The sequence below is a fragment of the Ambystoma mexicanum genome, chromosome 2p (genome assembly GCF_040938575.1).
Source record: "Ambystoma mexicanum isolate Mex_15411 chromosome 2p, UKY_AmexF1_1, whole genome shotgun sequence".
NCBI lineage: Eukaryota > Metazoa > Chordata > Amphibia > Caudata > Ambystomatidae > Ambystoma > Ambystoma mexicanum.
The window spans coordinates 764,964,179-764,983,437 of record NC_090923.1 but is presented as its reverse complement, the minus strand read 5'-3'; the positions used below and the strand labels follow the sequence as shown (position 1 = coordinate 764,983,437).

Below are 19,259 nucleotides of genomic sequence, written 5' to 3'. Positions count from 1 at the left end.
CCATCAGGGACACTGGGGCCAGCATAACTGTGGTGGATGAATCATTTTTCAAGGCAGCGGATGTTGCTAAGGCACCCAAATGCCTCACCAAGTTAGCTGGAGGGCCTGTGCAGATGTGTCCCCAGTTACCAGTTCTCATCCAGTGTAATGATATGGCTGTGAAAATACCTGTCAGTATACAATGTGAAGTACCAGGAAGGGTTCTGTTGGGTAATGACCTGAAAGCTCTTGGAGTTGTGTCACATACCCCCAGACCTCCTAGTAAAAGGTTACAGGAGCTCACCAAACCTGCAAGAGAAAAAACCCTGCGAGGTTTATCTCAGGCGATGATGACAGAAATCACTCCTCTTCCACTGGAGCAACTTACTGCAGTAACTACCAGATCAGGAGCAAAGGGGCAACCCAAGACTCCTAGAAAAAAACCTACAGCAAGCACTCCAGTGCTTCCAACAAGGACTTCCCCGAGGTTGTCCAAAGTTACACCTGTAACTCCACCTCCAGCTGAGGCTGAGAGGGAGGTACAACCCTGTCTGGTTGAACTAGACTCTGAAGAAGAGCTAGTAGGAGGCCCAGAACTTATTGGAGACCTGGACCCGGCTGACCATCCTGAGCTGCAGTCTTTACCTGCAGAAGGTGGACCCAGCAGGTCAGCTTTTCGTAAGGGACAAAGAGAATGTCTAACTCTAGAGGGCCTTCGCCAACAGGCAGCTTCTCAGGCTGATGGGCAAGAGCCTGGGAAGTATAGGTTACACTGGGAAGATGGCCTCTTCTACAGTGAACCAACTGGATCTGAACCTGGAGCCTACCAACGCCTGGTAGTGCCCCAAGAGAACAGGCAACAGTTCTTGCAACTAGCCCACGAGATTCCTTTGGCTGGTCACTTGAGTTTCAAGAAGACCAAGGAAAGGCTCTCTCTCTACTTTTATTGGCTAAAGATGGGGGCTGACGTAGATAGATATTTCAGGAGCTGCCATACCTGCCAGACTTCTGGTAAGGTTGGTTCCAAGAATGTGGCACCTTTAGTGCCTCTCCCAGTTGTGGGAGTCCCATTTGAGAGGGAAGGGATTAACATTGTTGGTCCCCTTGATCCCCCAACCTCCTCAAGCAACAGGTTTATCCTTGTTGTAGTAGACCATGCTACTAGGTACCCTGAGGCAATTCCTATGAGGACTGTTACAGCTCCGGCTGTAGCTAAGGCCCTCCTTGGTATTTTTACCTCCTAAGGAGGTGATCTCTGACAGGGGGTCAAATTTTATGTCCCACTACATGAAGCCATGTGGAAAACCTGCGGAGTTACTTACAAGTTCTCAACCGCATACCACCCTCAGACAAACGGGTTGGTAGAAAGGTTTAACAGAACCATGAAGAGCATGATAGGTGCTTTAGAAGAACCCCTTAAAACGAAGTGGGACCTTCTACTGCCATGCCTTCTCTTTGCTTATAGAGAAGTCCCTCAGGAGGGAGTAGGTTATTCTCCCTTTGAACTTCTCTATGGCCATCCAGCCAGAGGCCCCTTGGCCCTGATTAAGGAGGGGTTGGAGAGTGCTCCTTCCTCCAAGCCAGTCAGAGTGACTGACTATGTGATAGGTCTCCGAAGGAGAATGTCACACATGATGGCAGAAGCAAGTGACAACTTGAAAGCTGGACAAGCTCTGATCAAACATTGGCATGATCAGAAGGCTAACATGGTTGAGTTTACTCAAGACCAGCTAGTTCTAGTTATGCTTCCAACAAGGCAGAGGGCCTTGCAAGACAAATGGATGGGACCCTTCAAGGTTGTGGGAAAACTTGGAGAGGTCAACTATCTGGTGGATCTGGGCAAACCCAGGGAAGCTCCCAGAGTCTTCCCCACCAACCGCCTCAAAGCCTATGTCTCTAGACCAGAAGTAGGAGCCTTGCTTCTAGCTTCATCAGAAGAGGAGGAGGAGAGTGAAGCTCTACCTGACCTTCTGAGAGGCTTACCTTTGGACGAAAAGGTTGAAGGATTTAATCTCTCTTCAGATCTGACCCCTGAGCAACAGGAGGAGTGCAAAGCTATGTTAAATCAGTTTGCCCCCCTGTTCTCACTTTCACCAGGCTTGACCCCTTGGGGACAGCATGATATACTCACTGGTGACTGTCTGCCAGTCAAAAGCAGAGGATACAGAATGTCAGAACATGTCAGAACCCACATCAAAGGTGAGGTCAAGAAGATGCTTGATCTCAGGGTAATAAAGCCCTCTACTAGTCCATGGTCTAGCCCAGTGGTGTTAGTACCAAAGGCAGGATCCAAAGAGTTGAGATTCTGTGTGGACTATAGAGCTCTTAATGCAGTCACCAAGACTGATGCCCACCCTTTGCCAAGTACAGATGAGTTGGTGGATAAACTTGGTGCAGCCAAGTACCTCAGCACACTGGACCTTACGTCAGGCTATTGGCAAATAGCCCTGACAGACCATGCCAAGGAGAAAACTGCATTTTCTACCCCAGTTGGCCTATACCAATTCAAGGTTATGCCTTTTGGACTAAAAAATGCACCTGCAACATTCCAAAGGATGGTGAACCAAGTTCTAGCTGGGATGGAGGACTTCTGCATGGCATACTTGGATGACATTGCAGTCTTCAGCCACTCCTGGGAGGACCATGTGAACCACTTAGGACATGTTTTGCAGGCTCTTGAGCAGGCCAATCTGACCATAAAGGCAAGCAAATGCCAAATTGGATAGAGTAAAGTGGTCTACCTTGGACATGAGGTAGGAGGTGGAGAGATAAGGCCTTTGCTCAGCAAGATTGAAGCTGTGCAAAATTGGACAACACCTACTACTCAGACCCAGGTGAGAGCCTTCTTAGGCCTCACTGGGTATTACAGGAATTTCATTGAGAACTATGGGACCATAGCTTCTCCTCTGAATGTGATATCCTCTCCAAAATTCCCTAAGAAGGTCAAATGGAATGAGGAATGCAATCAGGCCTTTGAAAACCTGAAGAAAGCTCTTTGCCAAGCTCCAGTACTCCGAGCTCCTGACTACCACCAAACTTTCATTGTACAAACTGATGCTTCCAATGTAGGTATAGGTGCAGTTCTTAGCCAACTGGATGAGAAGGGTAGGGAACACCCCATTTGCTTCATCAGTAGAAAACTGAAGGATCCTGGAACAAGGTGGGCAACAATAGAAAGAGAATGCTTTGCTATTGTGTGGGCACTGAAGAAGTTTAGGCCATACTTGTGTGGTTCTACTTTTGTCATTCAGACTGACCACCAACCCTTGAGATGGTTAATGCAAATGAAAGGGGAAAATCCAAAACTATTGAGATGGTCAATCTGCCTCCAGGGGTTTGATTTCACCATTGAGCACAGGTCAGGGTGTCACCATCAAAATGCTGATGGACTCTCTAGGATGTATGTCATCGACTAGAGGTATGAGGTTCATCCAGGAGTGGATTAAATCCTCCTATCCCTTAGTCCGGGGGGGGCGAGTGTTAGGGAGAATTCTCTGTTTAGGCTGAATTTCCTAACCTAGTGAGTCCCCCAGCAGCTTTGCTGGATTTTTGGGGTTTATTTTTTTCTCCTGCCAAGAGTGAGACTCTTTTACCCTCACTCTTGGGCATGACTTGAGAGTGTTTCTGTGACTTGCTATGTGCTAATGGGCTATGGGGTATTTTTTCCCCATAGGCTATCATTGGTTTTTGAATGTGCGTTACACAGCACCCTCAGTGCAGTAACACAGGGGTGTCATAGAGACCCCCAAACATAGACTCCACACCCTGGGACTGACTACTGTCTCCCTGGGTCTGTAAAGTCACCATTGACTTTACTAGTCTTAACTTAGGAACTTAACCAGTACAAACCATCATACTGTGGAAGTACTGGTAGGGGCAATTAGATTGCCCCTGGGTCTGTTGTCGAGGGGGTACTGTCCCGTCCCCCCTCGCCGAGTTTCTGGCTGGTGGCAGTGGATACCACGGAAATATTCCACCGGAATATTTCCCAATGGGATTTCCCATTGATATTAATGCACCACTTTTTGATGCAATGTTAAAGATACCGCTGGTTTATTTATTTAATATAAATTCACTGGTTGGGATTTTTTGCCAGAACTCGCTGCCAAAATGGCGTCTAGGTTCACTTCAGTAACCCTGAACCCGAGTCGAGCCTTTGTTCCACTTTTTGGCAGGCTTCTGCACAGAAGCCCTCCAAAGTGGTGCCATTCTGTCTGGGTACCACAGGGGATGTGGGAGGGGGTTTAGGCACCCTGGACTGAGTTGCCTTGCCAACTCTTGTCGCACTCTGGTGTGATTGGCCCAAGTGGTGAGCCGCCCCGCTCACCACTTAGCATGTTTGAGTGACAGCTAGGCTGTATGAATGGGGGTTTGCTGCATAAAAGCAGGGTTTTTGGGACTGGTTCTTCAGAAGTCGCCACAGGACCTAAGAAGCCGAAGAGGGAGAAGCCGAGCCGACCTGCCAAGACGACACCACCGGTGGAGCCCTGCGCAACCATCTCACCACTTTTCCCCACGACAGAGGAGATCTCCCGCCTGGAGAGTCTTGTTCCCTTGACTGGTGGGGACAACCAGTTTCTGCCTTCTTTTCGCCGCCCTGAAGCATCTCATGGCCGCCTTGCCTGTGCCAAGCACCCCGGCAACCGGGATACCACTTTTTACCTCAACCGCGAAAGAGGGGTAACATCCTTTTAACCGGAAAAACTCCACGGCTGGTTTCTTCCCTGGTAGTGCAACGACCTGCAGCTTTCCTCCACGACGAGATCTTCTCTTCCTCTGGCCGACGCCGCGACTTGCACCCACTGACAGGAACAAGTGCCACCGCTGGAGGATCCTTTCCATTTTAAAGGTACCGTGTTCCGCCCGGCTTCCCTTGCCACCGATTGTACGGGGTAGATTTAGCCCTCGGCTCTCGAACCTGGGTAAGCCTGGGACACCCTAACTAAACTTTTCTAAACTTGGTAAAACCTTTTCTACTCACCTGTAAAGACTTGTGACATTGTGTGATCTTGGGCATCTTTTCGCCTGGCTTCCCCTAGAGTGGGCCTGGCAAACGAACTTCCTTGCTCCTCAATAGATTGCCTTTCTAAACTCACTGTGAATCTCTGAAAAGTGTTTTGCCTTGCTGTTTTAATTACTTTTGTCTTTTCCCTCCCTTTTTAACTAACTTGTTGGAGTGCCATCTAACGTTAAGCGCTCACCTCTGTTTGGAAATAAGTGGTGTTAACTTAGACTTGTCCAACAAATAACTAGGGATGTACATATAAGTAATAGTGACTGTGTTTTGACTTACTTACCTTTTCTGTGCTAGTGTAATTTATGAGTGTGTCTTTTAAATAAATAATTATATACTTTTACACCTAGCTCTGGTCAGTGTTTGCTTGTACTACTGTGCCTCTGTACCTATTATGTATGCTCTGTATACTGCCTAACTCTTCTTGAGGGAAGTCTGACTGCTCATCCACAGCTACCAGGTAAATCTGGGTGGTACAGACTGCTACCAAGTGGTTTTACTGCCAAACACCTGTAGTCTTAAATCTTTTGCAGTGGTCCCAGAGGGAACGGCACAGGTTTCTGCCTAACAAGCAGAAATATGCTGTCTTACCCTGAAAGGCTTCTGCAGCTCGATATGCCAAGTCAGATGGAAGTGCAGGTGAGGGGGCAGGCCCGTGCTTGCCTCCACCAGCAAACCTGCACACCCAACACTGAAACACTCCTCGCACTCTGCCTGCTCTGCTGTCACAGAGGTTTTTGAAGCCAGCAACCACTCCAACAGGTTATACGTAGTAGGCAGCAAGGAAAGACTTGAAAGTAGCAGAAAATTGGGCAGGATGTGTCTTGAACATCAAAACACTCCTCGCACTCAGCCCGCTCTGCAGCCACAGGGGTTTTTGACACCAGCAACCACTCCCACAGGTCACACATAGTGGGCAGCAAGGAAAGACTTGAAAGTAGCAGAAAATTGTACAGGATGTGTCTCGAACACCAAAACACCCCTCGCACTCCACCCGCTCCGCTGCCACAAGGGTTTTTGAAGCCAGCAACCACTCCCACAGGTCACACCTAGAAGGCAGCAAGCAAAGGCTTGAAAGTAGCAGAAAATTGTGCAGGATGTGTCCGGAACACCGAAACACTCCTCGCACTCCAGGTCTTAACGGCAATAATATTAGTTAAAGCTTTCCCAGATTGCTTGCCTTTGCTATTAAAGATGTGCCATAGCTGTTTACTGTCATTTTTTCTTATTGCCTCGTACAGTTTCTACCAGGCAGAGTTGGCGTGCACCAACAATGTTGTTTAGTCCAATTCCTGTACATATTAGTTTTGTTTTAAACTTAAACTCTATTGGTTTTCAACATGTTACAAAACAGATTGCGGCCAGCACAGTCCGGGTGAACCAGTTGTGGCATGAATTCGTCCAGTCTTGAGATCAGCACCATCGTGAAGATTTTTGCATCCACATTGAGGAGCGAGATCGGTCAATAGGATCCGCAAGCATGGGGGTCCTAACCCTTCTTCGGTATAAGGGCCTTTCCAAATTAATTTGGTGCCCAGCCGGTTTTTAGGATGTTGTTGAATAACTTCACCATGTGTGTAACCAGTAAGTTTGCAAATGTTTTGTAAAAGCCTGGGGTATACCCATCTTCCCCCTGGGCCTTGCCCGTCCGTAACCTCCTGATTGCTTCTAAAATCTCCTCCCTGATAATGAGAGCATCCAACCCTGTGGCCTCCTGAGTTGTCAACATCGGAAGGGAAACCCCCCAATGTAAGCCTCCATTTCCTCATCCCCAGGGGGCGTTCCCCCTTCATACAACGGCCATAGAAGGAGGCGAAAGTCGTGACTATGCCTGCCGCTGTCCCCTCAATTATGCCCTTCGGGCCCTTACTTCCGAGATCCACCTCTCCGCTCGCTGTCTCCTTAAATGGGCTGCCAGCAGTGCATCTACCTTATCCCCTTTTTCATAATATTTCTATTTCAGAAATTGGAGCTTGCAGACTATCTTCCCCTCCTCCAACAGCTACAACTCCAGCCTCTTCCCTCGCACTTCCTCTACCCATTCTTCTACCGCTGCCACCGAGTTGTATATTTGCCTTTCAAGGGCCCCTATCCTTGTTTGCAGTATATTTTCCAAGAGCATCCTCTACCTCTTACTCCGAACCCTCTCTCTAATCAGAAGTCTCCTCCACATCGCCTTTGCTGCATTCCACACCATGTCCCAGTCCACCCCCCCCCCAGTATCATTCAGGGTGAAGTATTCCTCGATCGCCCCCTTCATATCCTCCCTGAACACCCTATCCATTCATAAGGACTCATTGCACCTCCACAGAGAGTTACCTGCCTGAAAACCCCAGCATGATAGGTCCATAGAAACCATGTCATGATCTGACCAACTAATCGGGTGAATCCTGGATCCCAGAGCCGTCTCCCACAGGTCCCTCTTGATACACAGATTATCAATGCAAGTGTATTTCCCATTTGGTGGTGAATAAAAGGTAAAGCCCCTCTCGTGTGGGTGGAAAAAACTCAACAGATGCCGCAGTTCATGAAAGTCCAACACCTCCTGGAGCCCCTCTCTACTCCCTCCCGAGGATTCCGTCTCCAACTGGTTTAGGGCCTTCCTGTTTAATGTGATATCTGTCCACATGTTGAAGTCCCCCCCACAATCATGCGCCCTCTGCCCTCTGCCGGCATTTCTGCTAGCATTGGATGCACACATTTCAACTGACCCTGGTTAGGGACGTACATTGTTGCGAAGGTAATCCGCACCCCGTTGATGATTCCCGCAAAGCCAGTGCTCTCCCGTGCACACCTTCTCTTCAACCATCCTAAGTCGTTTGTGTATTAATATGGCTGGCCCACTTTTCCTAGTGTCTCCGGAGCACCAGTAGGTCTGCCCAAGAAGCCCACAAGGCACCACACTTTCCTCCCCTCGGGAGAACCTTGTCTCCTGAATAAAACTCACATCTATATCCCCCTCCTAAACTCTCTGGCCACCAAGGATTGCTTTGTGGGTGAGTTGTGTCCCTTAACTTGCAGCGAACAGACCCTCAGGTCATCCGTATCCCCCTCCTACTCAGGTCCACCATTACCATGATCTGCTTTGCTCCACTTGCACAAATTCCCTGTGATGCGCTCCCAGCTTCACTCATGTTCCTTCAATGCCCCTTGATTGCTGACCTGTGCCAAGATTCCTCAACCTCTAACCTCCCCTAACAGCGTCCTCCCTCCCCCAGAACGCCTCTGCCTTGAAGCGTTCAGTCCCAGCCAGTTATTCTCACTGGACTTGTACCGAACCACCAGTAAGAACCAAACCCCTCAGGTTCCCACCAAACACCTCACTGGTTCAAGAGTCCCTTTTATAGCTCAACATACCATAAAACTCCCTTTCCCCCCCCCCAAATCCTCCAGCCCCCCGAACATGGCTGAACCATAACAAGAACTGACAATGTTGTCTCAGGGTTTTCCAATGATCTGCCATGTCCAGGGTAGTAACAGTTCCCATGTTGGTAATTCACTTCTCGGCCTGGGGTGCCCCTCAGGTATCTGCCCCCAGCGAGGTATTTAACTTCATAAACTTTCGGGAGCCGGGCACTCTACGTCCTTCGCAGATTCCCCTTCCTCTGGTGTGGCCCCCCATCCCCCATCATTTCTCTCATTACTCTCCAGATATCCTCATCAATGACTAGTTTGTAGTCATAGCTGTCAACCTCAAACGAGGTGGAGAAAGGGAACCCCCATATGTACCTGGTTCCCTTTTCATTCAACCACTTCGTGAGGGGGGCACACAACCTCCTCCTCGCCAGGGTTAGAGTGTACAAGTCCTGTAAAACTGTGATTTTGGCATTACCCTGAGTCACTGTGCCCACAGATCTCGCCTTCTCTAAGATCTTTAGCTTATCAAGATAATTGTGGAAGAGAGCTAACACTGACCTTGGGCTCCCAGAAACCCCACCTGCTCTGTGCACCCTGTCAATTGTTGGCTCATCAATGTTCTCATCCCCAAAGAGGAGCTTTGCAACCCCATAGATGGCCCTCCACATGGCTCTCTCAGTTTCCCCCTCCTTCTCGGGCAGGCCAAAAATCTTAGATTGTTCCTCCTCTCACAGTTTCAATTTTAAGGTAGATTTCAGTTTCTTTTCTCTCCAGCTCTGCTACCCGCATATCCATTTGGGTTTCCAACGTATCAAGGGAGGTCTGGTTGTTTTCCACCATCTGTAGCCTCTCGTCCATCTTATCGATCTTCACATTGATCTTGTCCAGCTCCCCCCTATGTTGGCTCTCATCCCTTCTATCTCTAGGAGTATGGAGGCAATGTCTTGCTTGATGGACCCTGGGTCCGTGCCCCCGCTGCCATATTTTGTGTGGGGGCTGGGTTCAGGTTCTCAGGTTCCTAGCTTTGCTGTAATTTAAATCGCCCCACTGTGTTTCTCCAGTCCATGGGGGGGCAGGGAATTACTCTGCCGTTTTACACAGGTGGCCCTGAGTCGATGTTGAAGTTGCTGGTGTCTGGGGGTCCACTCCCACCCACCTTTCCAGTCCCAATCCTTTGCACTCCTGGAAAATCTACCATCACTGTGTCTTCACTCGGCAGTCCTCCAGAGGTCAAGGGCAGTCCTGGTCCGACACCCTACCCCTGCAGTGTTATCGTGGTGGGGACCCCGTCCCAGAAGGAACCTCCAGGGCAGAAAGCCTTAGGCTGCTCAACTTTAGGTCTCTGATTAGGCCATGACACTCTCCCCCTTGTGTGCCGACTAACCTCCTTCATCCAGGCTCATCACACCACCAACTCTCTGGAACACTGTAGCAGCGGCTCCGATGGAGGCTGATGGCCTTCTGTGCAAGGATTCTGGGCTTTAGCACACTTCCAGACAGCTCCCCACCGGGTCCATTGTAATGGGTGGGCACAGGCCCCAAGCAGATGCTGGGGGCCTCACACCCCTGCTGTTGGTCCACTTCCCCAGCCACTGTGGTCCTCTGTTTGTGGGATTTGCACTCTATTCCTCCATTCCAGGGGGGGGGGCGCTATGACACCCAGCCCACCTTCCACCTCCTCAACAGACACGCGGTCCGGCACTCCCCCTGGGGGGTCAAGATTCTCATTATCAGTCCTCCCCTGTGCGATGTAATGTGAGGCAGATGGGGTGGGGGTACGGTCTGTGCGTGCCCACACACCACCTTGGGACTCCCCTGATCCGCCCTTCATTTGAGACAGAAGGGCCTCAGCCATCTCACCTCTCTCGGCTCGGAGGCCGGCCTCACTGCCTGGGCTCCGTTTATCAGCTCGTCTGACTTTGGCTGCACTGAGCCGATTTGTCCCACATTTTTGCCTGTTGTGCCCGGGGAGTTAAGGCGCCGTCCAGTCTCTACTCCGACTGCCGAGGGGTGAAGGAGGGGTCACAAGTGGGGGCTCTATCCAGTTAGAGACCCGTTGGTTCAGAAGCAGTGTGCTTCGGCAACTGACATCTGGGTGCCCCCTGGTGGCCTCCCTGTACCTATTTTTTAAGTTTCTTACCATGTTAGGCTTACTTATATTTTTCATCTCCAGTTGGGAAAGTTTTCTAATTTCCTGCCTTAGTTTATGCTTCTCATAGACTATGGGCCTCATTACGAGGTGGGCAGTACGGGATTACCGGCACCGGTAAGGGCACCGGTGCCGGTAATCCCTTACCGCCCTTCTACGAGTTCCCTTTGCGGGTCGTTCCTTAACGACTGGTTTATGCAGGCATTAAGGACGGGACCCGCAAAGGGACACCGGGGTCAATAACAGTGCCGCAATTTGCTGTACCATTATTGCCGCCTTCCCATTGAGCGCTATGGGGGCTCAAATGGGAATGGGGAATGGCCATGGTGAATGGGGAATTACCGGTCCCTCCAACCTCGGAATGGACCAGTAATTGCTCCATTCACCAGGCCGAAGTTGGAACGAGTTTGGAGGCAGCCATGCTGCAAGTAGCGGCATGGCTACCTCCAACCTCGTAATGAGGCCCTATAACCTTATCATATTGGTGTGCATGCTTTGTGCTCTCTCTGAATATCAGGCCTTTTCGTCTTATCAGAAATAAGGCAGTGATGATTTTATACAGGCTATCAAACTTCTCATACGATTTATCAGTAGTGGCCATATATGTTGAGATGGCTGCCAGGTTTCTATCGGAACAAACCGCTCGGTCAAGTTCACTATTTACCCGCAGCTCACCTGCCCTATCATTTTCAAATAGATCAGAGCCCCCACACCCAGTGTGATGGTTATAATAGTGGAGTCACTATAGCCTGAGAATTTCTCCCCGACATCGATTTTACCAGGGAACATATTTTCTCAGATCCAAAGAAATAGCCTACGGTGGAGTACTTATCGCCCATTCTGCACGTTTGAGCAGCAGTGTTGCCTTCAATGGTAGCCCCATTCATAATGAACAATTCCAAATCATCGCAAAAATCCACGCACCTCGCAGAGGTAGAAAAATATTTTGTTTGCCTCTTGGTCACATAATGCAATGAGAAAACCCCCCTTCTGTTATCACACAGTCTATTCATGGAGAGTTCAGATCACCCACAAACAAAATATCAATACCATCGTGCATCCATCTAAATACTATTTCAATCTCATAGATAGTTATTTGTATGGCATCAGAGACTTCACCTCATGGGGGATCACAGATGTTTACCAACAGGATCTGGGACTCCTTACTCAATTCGACGAGAACCATTAATGTATTGGGGTTGTAGGTTGCTGATCTTAGTTCCTGGCATTATGTTTATTAGAACAGAATGTTAGTAAACCACCAAATGGCCGACCTTTGTCACCCCTTCTTGCCAGGTTTTTAAAACATGTATACCCATTAAATATAGCATCACCGCCTCATGTCTCTCAATAGAATATCGCATTCATGTAAAAGATTACATGAGTCTTCATCTGAGAACAGATGTGCATGACCTCAGGTGTTCCAAGAGCTTATTAAAATGGTTCTTTCAGGCATGCTGCATTGGCGCCGGCAAGAAGGACAGTAGCCAGTCGCAGTGTGTCTTCACTGTCGCTGTATCATCTTGCCTCGGAGCAATAGGCCACATTGGGGCTTATCAGGTTTCTTCGGTTTTGCACCCTAAGGATATATGTTCTCCTCAGTCCTTCCAAACACTCTGTCCTGGTTTAAGCTTGGATCAACTGATTGGTCTATGTCAAGGCCCCACTTCAACAGTGAGGGAGCACAGCTCTGCACCAAGGCTGTTACCTTTGAGACGTGGAAATGAACTTTTGTACAAGTCATGTCATATCCTTTCTATTCTCAACGTATTCAAAGTCTCTACATTGTAGAGCATGCAATATAGGAAGATGACTAAACAAGGAAAAAGACGTGTTACTGTAAAAGAGGTCAGCGGTAAGCATGCCGTCTGCACAGCTATGTTGTCTTTACACGGCACGGTCTCCGCTGCTACCTTTGGAATAATGGCTGCTGCTCTAAAGGATTCAGAGGCTGAAAGGTTGCTCTGGGTATCCAGCAACTGCTCAGATACGGCAGCTTTGTTGGCTCTATTTCTGCCACTGTCAGACGGGGTCCTTGATTTTCCTGTTTTATTTTTAGCACCGGGATTTAAAAGTCAAGAAGTCAGGTTGCCAGGTCTATAAGTCGATCTTTTCACTCTTCTTGCTGCTTTCCTGCGGGCTTTCTTTGTAGAGAGAGCTCTTTTCTGCACATACATCAAACACTCAGCTGCTCCAGATGCCTCCGCAACAGACTCTTGAACTCTATCCCATGCTTCTTTTTTTTTCATTCTTTGCCTTTGCCCTTTTTTGCCTGGCTTTCCTAGAGAGGAAAGAGTCATAATTTAGCTCATTTGACTTCTCCTCTGTATACTAATGTGGACTCCAACAGAGAATTCCTAGACTGTGTCTCCAGCTCCAAAACCGACAGCACCATAGACGTTTTTCTTGCCTTACTTACTTGTTTTCTTTGGTTATGTTGCAGGTTTCAATAGCCATTTCAGCGTTGACCTTGCATAGAGTTAATAGCTGATTCAGCTGGTGAGACTGTTTTTGTGATTCGTTTTATAGGAAATTGCACAATTTCAATAAGATCTTCAGGGCAAAATGGTTTGCTTCATTATCCAGACCCAACGACTCAACTTCCTCTCCATTGGAGATTATCTGAGATCTTGCCTGGGCTCCCGGCAAAATGCTCTGCTCCATGGCGTCGCTGACGGAATCTTCAACTAGCGCTGTTATGCGAGGAGAGCCAGATAGCCATTGGTTTGAGGAGGGTCTAGACGTGCCATTTTGTTAGTTATGTTTAATTCATCAGGCTCGTTGGAGCCAACAGTAATCGGTAGCTTCTGCACCTCAGCTTGTAATGATAGACATACGGTCAGACGTACATTATTGTTGCCAGTTTCGGCATATTCACTCGCCATTACTGTTGGTAGTCCCAGTTCAGACCCTTTCTCTAGCCCCTGCGAACGGTCGACACACAGGCCGTCAGAACTAAAATAGTTGGTAATCTTAGGGCCTACATGACGTCTAGGTGGTTGGGCCAACCGTCACAGAGATGTCGGTGAGAGCGTATTTTTTTCCTGACAAAGCGGGCTCAGAGGTGTTCACTTCACTGTGCTTTACACTTTTTTCTTACCACGTTCATTATACTTCCTCTACGGCGAAATTCCAGAATGTACAGATTAGTTCACAATTGTGTTCTGAAGAGCACAGCACGGTAAGCAAGGAGCAAATGTATTCTGGGTGCGCACTCACTACCTTTCAGTGCAACTCCTCAGTCGCCAAGGAAGGCGCTGGACACCACCTTCAATCCTTCAGAAACTGCGGCAACTGCAATCACCTTGACACGCCTTCGCACAACGCGCGTGCTACCGGGTACAGTTGTGGTTTTAGTAGCTGTTCAAGCAGTCCAGCGAGTAGAGTGCAGAGATCCCGGGACAAAGCAATAGATCACCAGCAGACAGCAAGCCTCCTGAAGTGACTGAAATCACCTAGATACGCCTTAGCACAACGTCTGAGCTAATAGGGAGGGATATCCCAGCCAAGAAGCCAGCAGTAACTATCTCCAGTGCAGCCACACAAACATTGCATCTGGGTAATGATGGAACAAGAAATAGCACCGAATAAGAAGCTTAAAGGAACTGCTACAACTAGCCCTGTGGAAGTTGGCTATAAGGATGCTCACCTTGTCACTGGGACAATAGACTTTTGTTAGAGCATAGTTTCACAGCCCTCATCTAATATCCGTGGGGAGGCACAATTAGACAACCTTCTATCCTTCGCCAGGCAGGAGAGGCCAGGAAGCCGAGGTGGGGGCACACATATGACATCCTTACATGTGACACCGCAACAACTGCCAATGATAAAATCATGGGCGCAAAACTGTGCCCAGACCCACAATTGTAGAGGAAACACAATCTTATCTTTTGCAGGCCTAACACACAGGAACAACAACTCATAAATGAACTCTAGTTAAATCTTAGTCAAAAGTGTTGGAAGTTAAGGATGTTTGCCAATTGTGTGTATCCTTTCAGATTGCATGTTCTGCAAAGGATGCAGCAAGCCGTACTGCTTATCAAATGTTTGTTTGTGTATCACAAATTGCAGGGAAGCACTGGCAATGAAAAGCATAGAGGTGTACTATGTTGTGAGGTTCAATGTATGTAGGTCCAGAACACTGCCCAAGGGCAGGACAAAGACTGATATGTTTGGGATATTTGTCCTCTGTAAAAGATAGTTAGCTAAAGACTCAGGGTAAGGGTAAGGCTCTCCTAACCGGGACTATGTCCAGCAGAGGGACTCCCAGGACCCCACTGGTTTTTTCCAGTGTTTAGTAACCCAACGCTTTGTTTGCTGTCAGAATAGTTTGGTGCACTTGACCACCCAGCAATCCCAACTGCTTCCTCGTGATGGCCTGCCTGATTAGTACTTGCATCCTGGGATTCTAGTATAAGCAAACCTACATGTTGCAGAATGCAAAGGCAAAACCAGGACTGACTAACCTACTCACACCTTAAAGTAAATAGGGTTGTTCTGTAAATCGTGTCATCATTTATCCGACGAGTGGTACTGTGCAGGTTGACTGGGATTTAACTAGGGAACAAAAGAAAAACAGACAATTTGGCTGGCCGCCTGCGATAAGTGGCAATCCTCACATCCATAGTAACCATAAAGCACACGTGGTTTTACAGATTTGTTTCTGCTAGGATGAGTATTTTGGCAAAGGAGATGAACAGTGAGACTGTTTGCATTACGTGCTCAGAAGGGATGCAAGCTTGCATCGCTATCACAGACATATTTCACATATACAATTGGTTATGTGTTATTACAGAGAATACATAACAGAGAACGTTTTTTTCAGTGAAAACAATAGCAATAACAGTGACAAAATATCTACCCAAACCCCTGTTTCTCTATGTGCTTAAACCAACCCCATCCCCATCCGTGTTACCCCCTAACCCCACCCGTATCTATTTTTTAAAATTCTTGCTGTTATGTTCTCTGATTTTGTTTGTCTATTGTAACATTCTCTGTCATTGTATTCTCTATTATCACTTGATACCATAAAGGTATGTGGTCATACTTATTTTCCCCAAATCCTCCTTCCTTTTATGCAAATCATCAGGACTACGTTCCTCCTGCGGGAGCCCGGCCCCCACACTGGCTCACTTGATTTGGTTCCTTGAGGAGATCCTGTGCTGCTGGACCTGGCTTGGGCCTCACCCCCACCCACATCACTCAGACACCCCCCTGCGTGACATTGCAGGAAGGTGGGGGGTAGGGCAGAGAACATTTTGTCTATTTCCAGCACTGGAAATTATTATACAACCAACTAGAGAAATAGTCCTATAATACATGGCGGCCTGCAATATCGGTATAACAGCCTGAAAACAATGGTCTTATTACACGCTAGTTGTGACATCACAATTGACCTGTGATAAGAACATTTCATCTGAACCGCTCTGTAATAAGTTAGTGTGCTTCAGTTGTGATGTCACAAAGCCTGCTGCTTGAGACAGCAGAGTGAATGCCACGTCACTGCAGCACTTAAAGTAGTGAAAAGCTTTTCAAATGTTTTGCTTGCAGAACAGTTGTATGCGTCACTTTAAGGAACTGTTTATGGCAGAATGTTTAATGTGTGCACTACTGGAATTTAAAACATGTGAGCAAGAATTTGCACGCTCTTATTTTAAAGCACACAATGAATACTTTTTTCAATACATGTTTATTAAGCTGCTTGAAATATTTTTTTTACAAAACCATAGGAGCTGTATTTTTGCTTTTTTTAAAAAAAAAAATCCAAATTGATTTTAGATTGGTTATATGGATCAGCAAATTAAAGCTGTTTTACATTATATTATGCAAGAGACGAGGTATTAAAGGGAATGCCAGTGTGTGGCCATGTATTATAAGGAATACAACCCGTCCTATCATACATCAAAAGGACATTGCAAGTCACCTTGGAGATCCGTGACCTTATAAAGGAACACAGCCTTCGGCCTCGCTGCTCTATTTGGCAACAAAACTCCTCAGTGTCTTGCAATATCCTTAAAACATACCAAAGGGGGTACTTTATCCCATGTATATTTCTCAAAGCTATTAAGCAAAAGGAACACAGCAGTCCAGCATGTCAAATGGTCATTTGGAAATGGGCGTTCAGTGTGGGGAGTTTGGGATGCCACGTGTGTTCAATCCCAGCGTTCAGTGGGGGTGTGCGTGCAAGGCAATGTGAAGACTAGTTGCCATTTGCTAGGTTTTCATGGATACCATCTGAACAGAAGATTATAAGCAGGGGCGGCGGTGGGGGGACTTGCGCCAGAGCTGATTACATTCCATTTCAGGGACTAGAAATCTCATGGATTAGGACTAAATCAGATCTTTATTTGAAACATAATCCTTCTGACAAGAGGGAAATGGGTAAGGCCCACACCACCACCGATTCAAAACTAGATGGCCGCATAATTCAAATTTGACAACATTGTGTCGAGGATTCCTAGACATCAAAACCCTCTTCCATTAAAGGAGGCTGCTGGAATGCCTGGTGTGGAATGTGTGCGATGCGATTGGTTGCTCAGTGCGATGTAAAAGCGTGGCCGACGGCACGCTGAGACGAGACCGCAAAACCAGTTCAGACTGGGGAACATTTACTGGTTTTTGGTTAATGTGGCAAGCAGGGTCGGGATTTAAACCGTCAGAGAGGTGTGTGTGGGGACGAGGGGTGAGGGAGCAGCGTACATGTGCTTCCAGACGCTATGCCGTTCTAAGAGTGTGCCGTGTGGGCAATCTACAGGGCTATGAAACTTGCCTTACAACAATTCTAACAGTAAAGACGGTTCTCTGACGTATTAAGGTTACTTAATCAAATAGAGCGCGGCTCTACGTAAGAGCAACGTGGAAGGAAATTACCACAGATTCCATTTTCTCAGCTTGCTAGAGTCCCTGTTTATGTAAAGTGCGAAGGTGCGGCGACGCCGAAAGTCGCAAGTGGCAGGAGGATTGCAAAGGGTAATCTTTGAAAGGAAAAAGTTAAGTGTGGCAAACGGTTTAATTTCAGCGGCATACATGTTATCTTAATTTACACCGAACACCCACGAGAGGTCACTGTTACCACGTTCTAAAAATATGATGCCCGCGGGTCAAGAAACAGAAAGCTGGGAGTTGATATTTTTGAACAGAAATGATTTGCCGTTGTTGTTTTTGCACTTCTAATAGACATTGTTCATTGTCTTAAAAAGGTGGCACGGGAATAAAGCGCTACACAAACAATACACATATACTCAAGCCATGTGAGTATGAATACCACAGTGTGACATACCAATGATGCCACCTTATGGTCTAATTGAGTAATTGAGTCGTTCAGATGGCGGTTTCAAAATGAGAATACAAACCTGATTTGGGACACCAGTGAATGTTCGAACCTGACGAGTATTATTAGTGTGGCTGCTGCCCCAAGCTGTGCCATTGCCTCTACAATAGCAGAGATCATATTACAGTAATCCGGCTGTGCCACCAGCAGCGGGTGTCCAGTGCTCCGCCCGGGGAACCCGCCTGTGACATTACTAGGCCACTAGATGTCCCCGATACACCTGACACACATGGACGTCATCCCTGCCAACAGCTGCACAGATCTCGTTGGTGAGAGTTCAGTCTAAAAGCCTTGTCTTTGAATGAGAACTCATTATGAGGTTCTATGCAGGAGAGTGTATCCAGCTGCCTCCTAGCATGCCTTCATGGCAACCTCATACCCGCCTCACCCTCGCCCTCCCAACAAACACATATACACACACACTTTCAAGCATCGCAAATACAAATATTCACAATCAGACTGGCTATTTGGAGTCGCGTCTGCACCGGCGTCTGTCTGAAATCTCAAACTAGGCCTGCTAAGACTGCAGTACCTACATCGACCAGTAGGAAGCGCTTGGGCTTCAAAGTTTGCATGACAGAGATCAACCCCCGCCTAATTCTGGGGGAGATGACTGAACGAACACATGTTACATGCACACACGGAAGGGGCAGCGATTTACCGTATTTCATGAGGTATCCTCGGTGTATTCCTGCGGAGCTCATGCCGGGGGGTGCCTTCCATCAGTGAGGAGGATGAAGACACTGCTGTCAGAGCTGCCGACGCAAGGGATCACGAGGGCTGAGAGTAATCCCCCCTCTGAGAGAGATCACAGTGGCGTTTATTGGGGCCAGTGAGCTCCGCTAGCTGGATTTACCACGAGCCCGAGATAATACCCCTGCAATTCTTTCACTTTAACTCTCCCTCTCTCTGAGGTCTCCAAACATACCATATGGTTCTAAATGTTTAGCATAACGCGCTTCAGAAGGGAGATATTAAGCCCCCCCAAAACGAAGCCCTGTTTAATATGGTCCCTGCAATTGGATTGTTCCTCAGTGTATTGAGTGGGATGCTAAATCGAGGGGAGCTCTCAATACGGGGCGTGGCATAAGTATGTGTGTACTTAGGCCACGTGCCTAACGAGAGTCCCCACCCCCCCACCCCCTGCCAATGGTGGGAGAGGGGATGGTCAAAGCAGGGGTGCTTGGGAGCACTAGCAATATTAACTGGTATGAAACCAGTGTGCCCAAGCTCTTAGACACAGAACACTGCACTTCCATTCAAGGCGCTGCGTAGTTAAAAACCACAGGCTCCTTGAATGAAAGGGCTGCCTGCTGCGTGATGACTCTTAACTCCGAAACAGGAGGAAGGCTGGAGGGCCCAGTCTCTCCTTTTGTTTCCGAGTTCAGAGTCATCATGCATCATGAAGCCTGGTTTGATGACTGTTTACT

At 47.8% G+C, this 19,259-nt stretch overlaps 1 protein-coding gene across 2 annotated transcripts in view; it reads right to left on the bottom strand.

Annotated features, from left to right (window-relative positions):
• Positions 1–18,845, bottom strand: part of LOC138566770 (uncharacterized) — a 301,285-nt gene extending 282,440 nt beyond the window's left edge. The window contains exon 1 of one of the 2 annotated variants that reach the window (XM_069644415.1): positions 18,491–18,845. In XM_069644415.1, coding sequence (XP_069500516.1) covers positions 18,491–18,552 — 62 coding nt within the window. In that variant the 5' untranslated portion in view covers positions 18,553–18,845. The remainder of the gene's footprint in view (positions 1–18,490) is intronic. The other variant, XM_069644416.1, reaches the window with a different exon arrangement.
• Between the last annotated feature and the right edge of the window lie 414 nt (positions 18,846–19,259).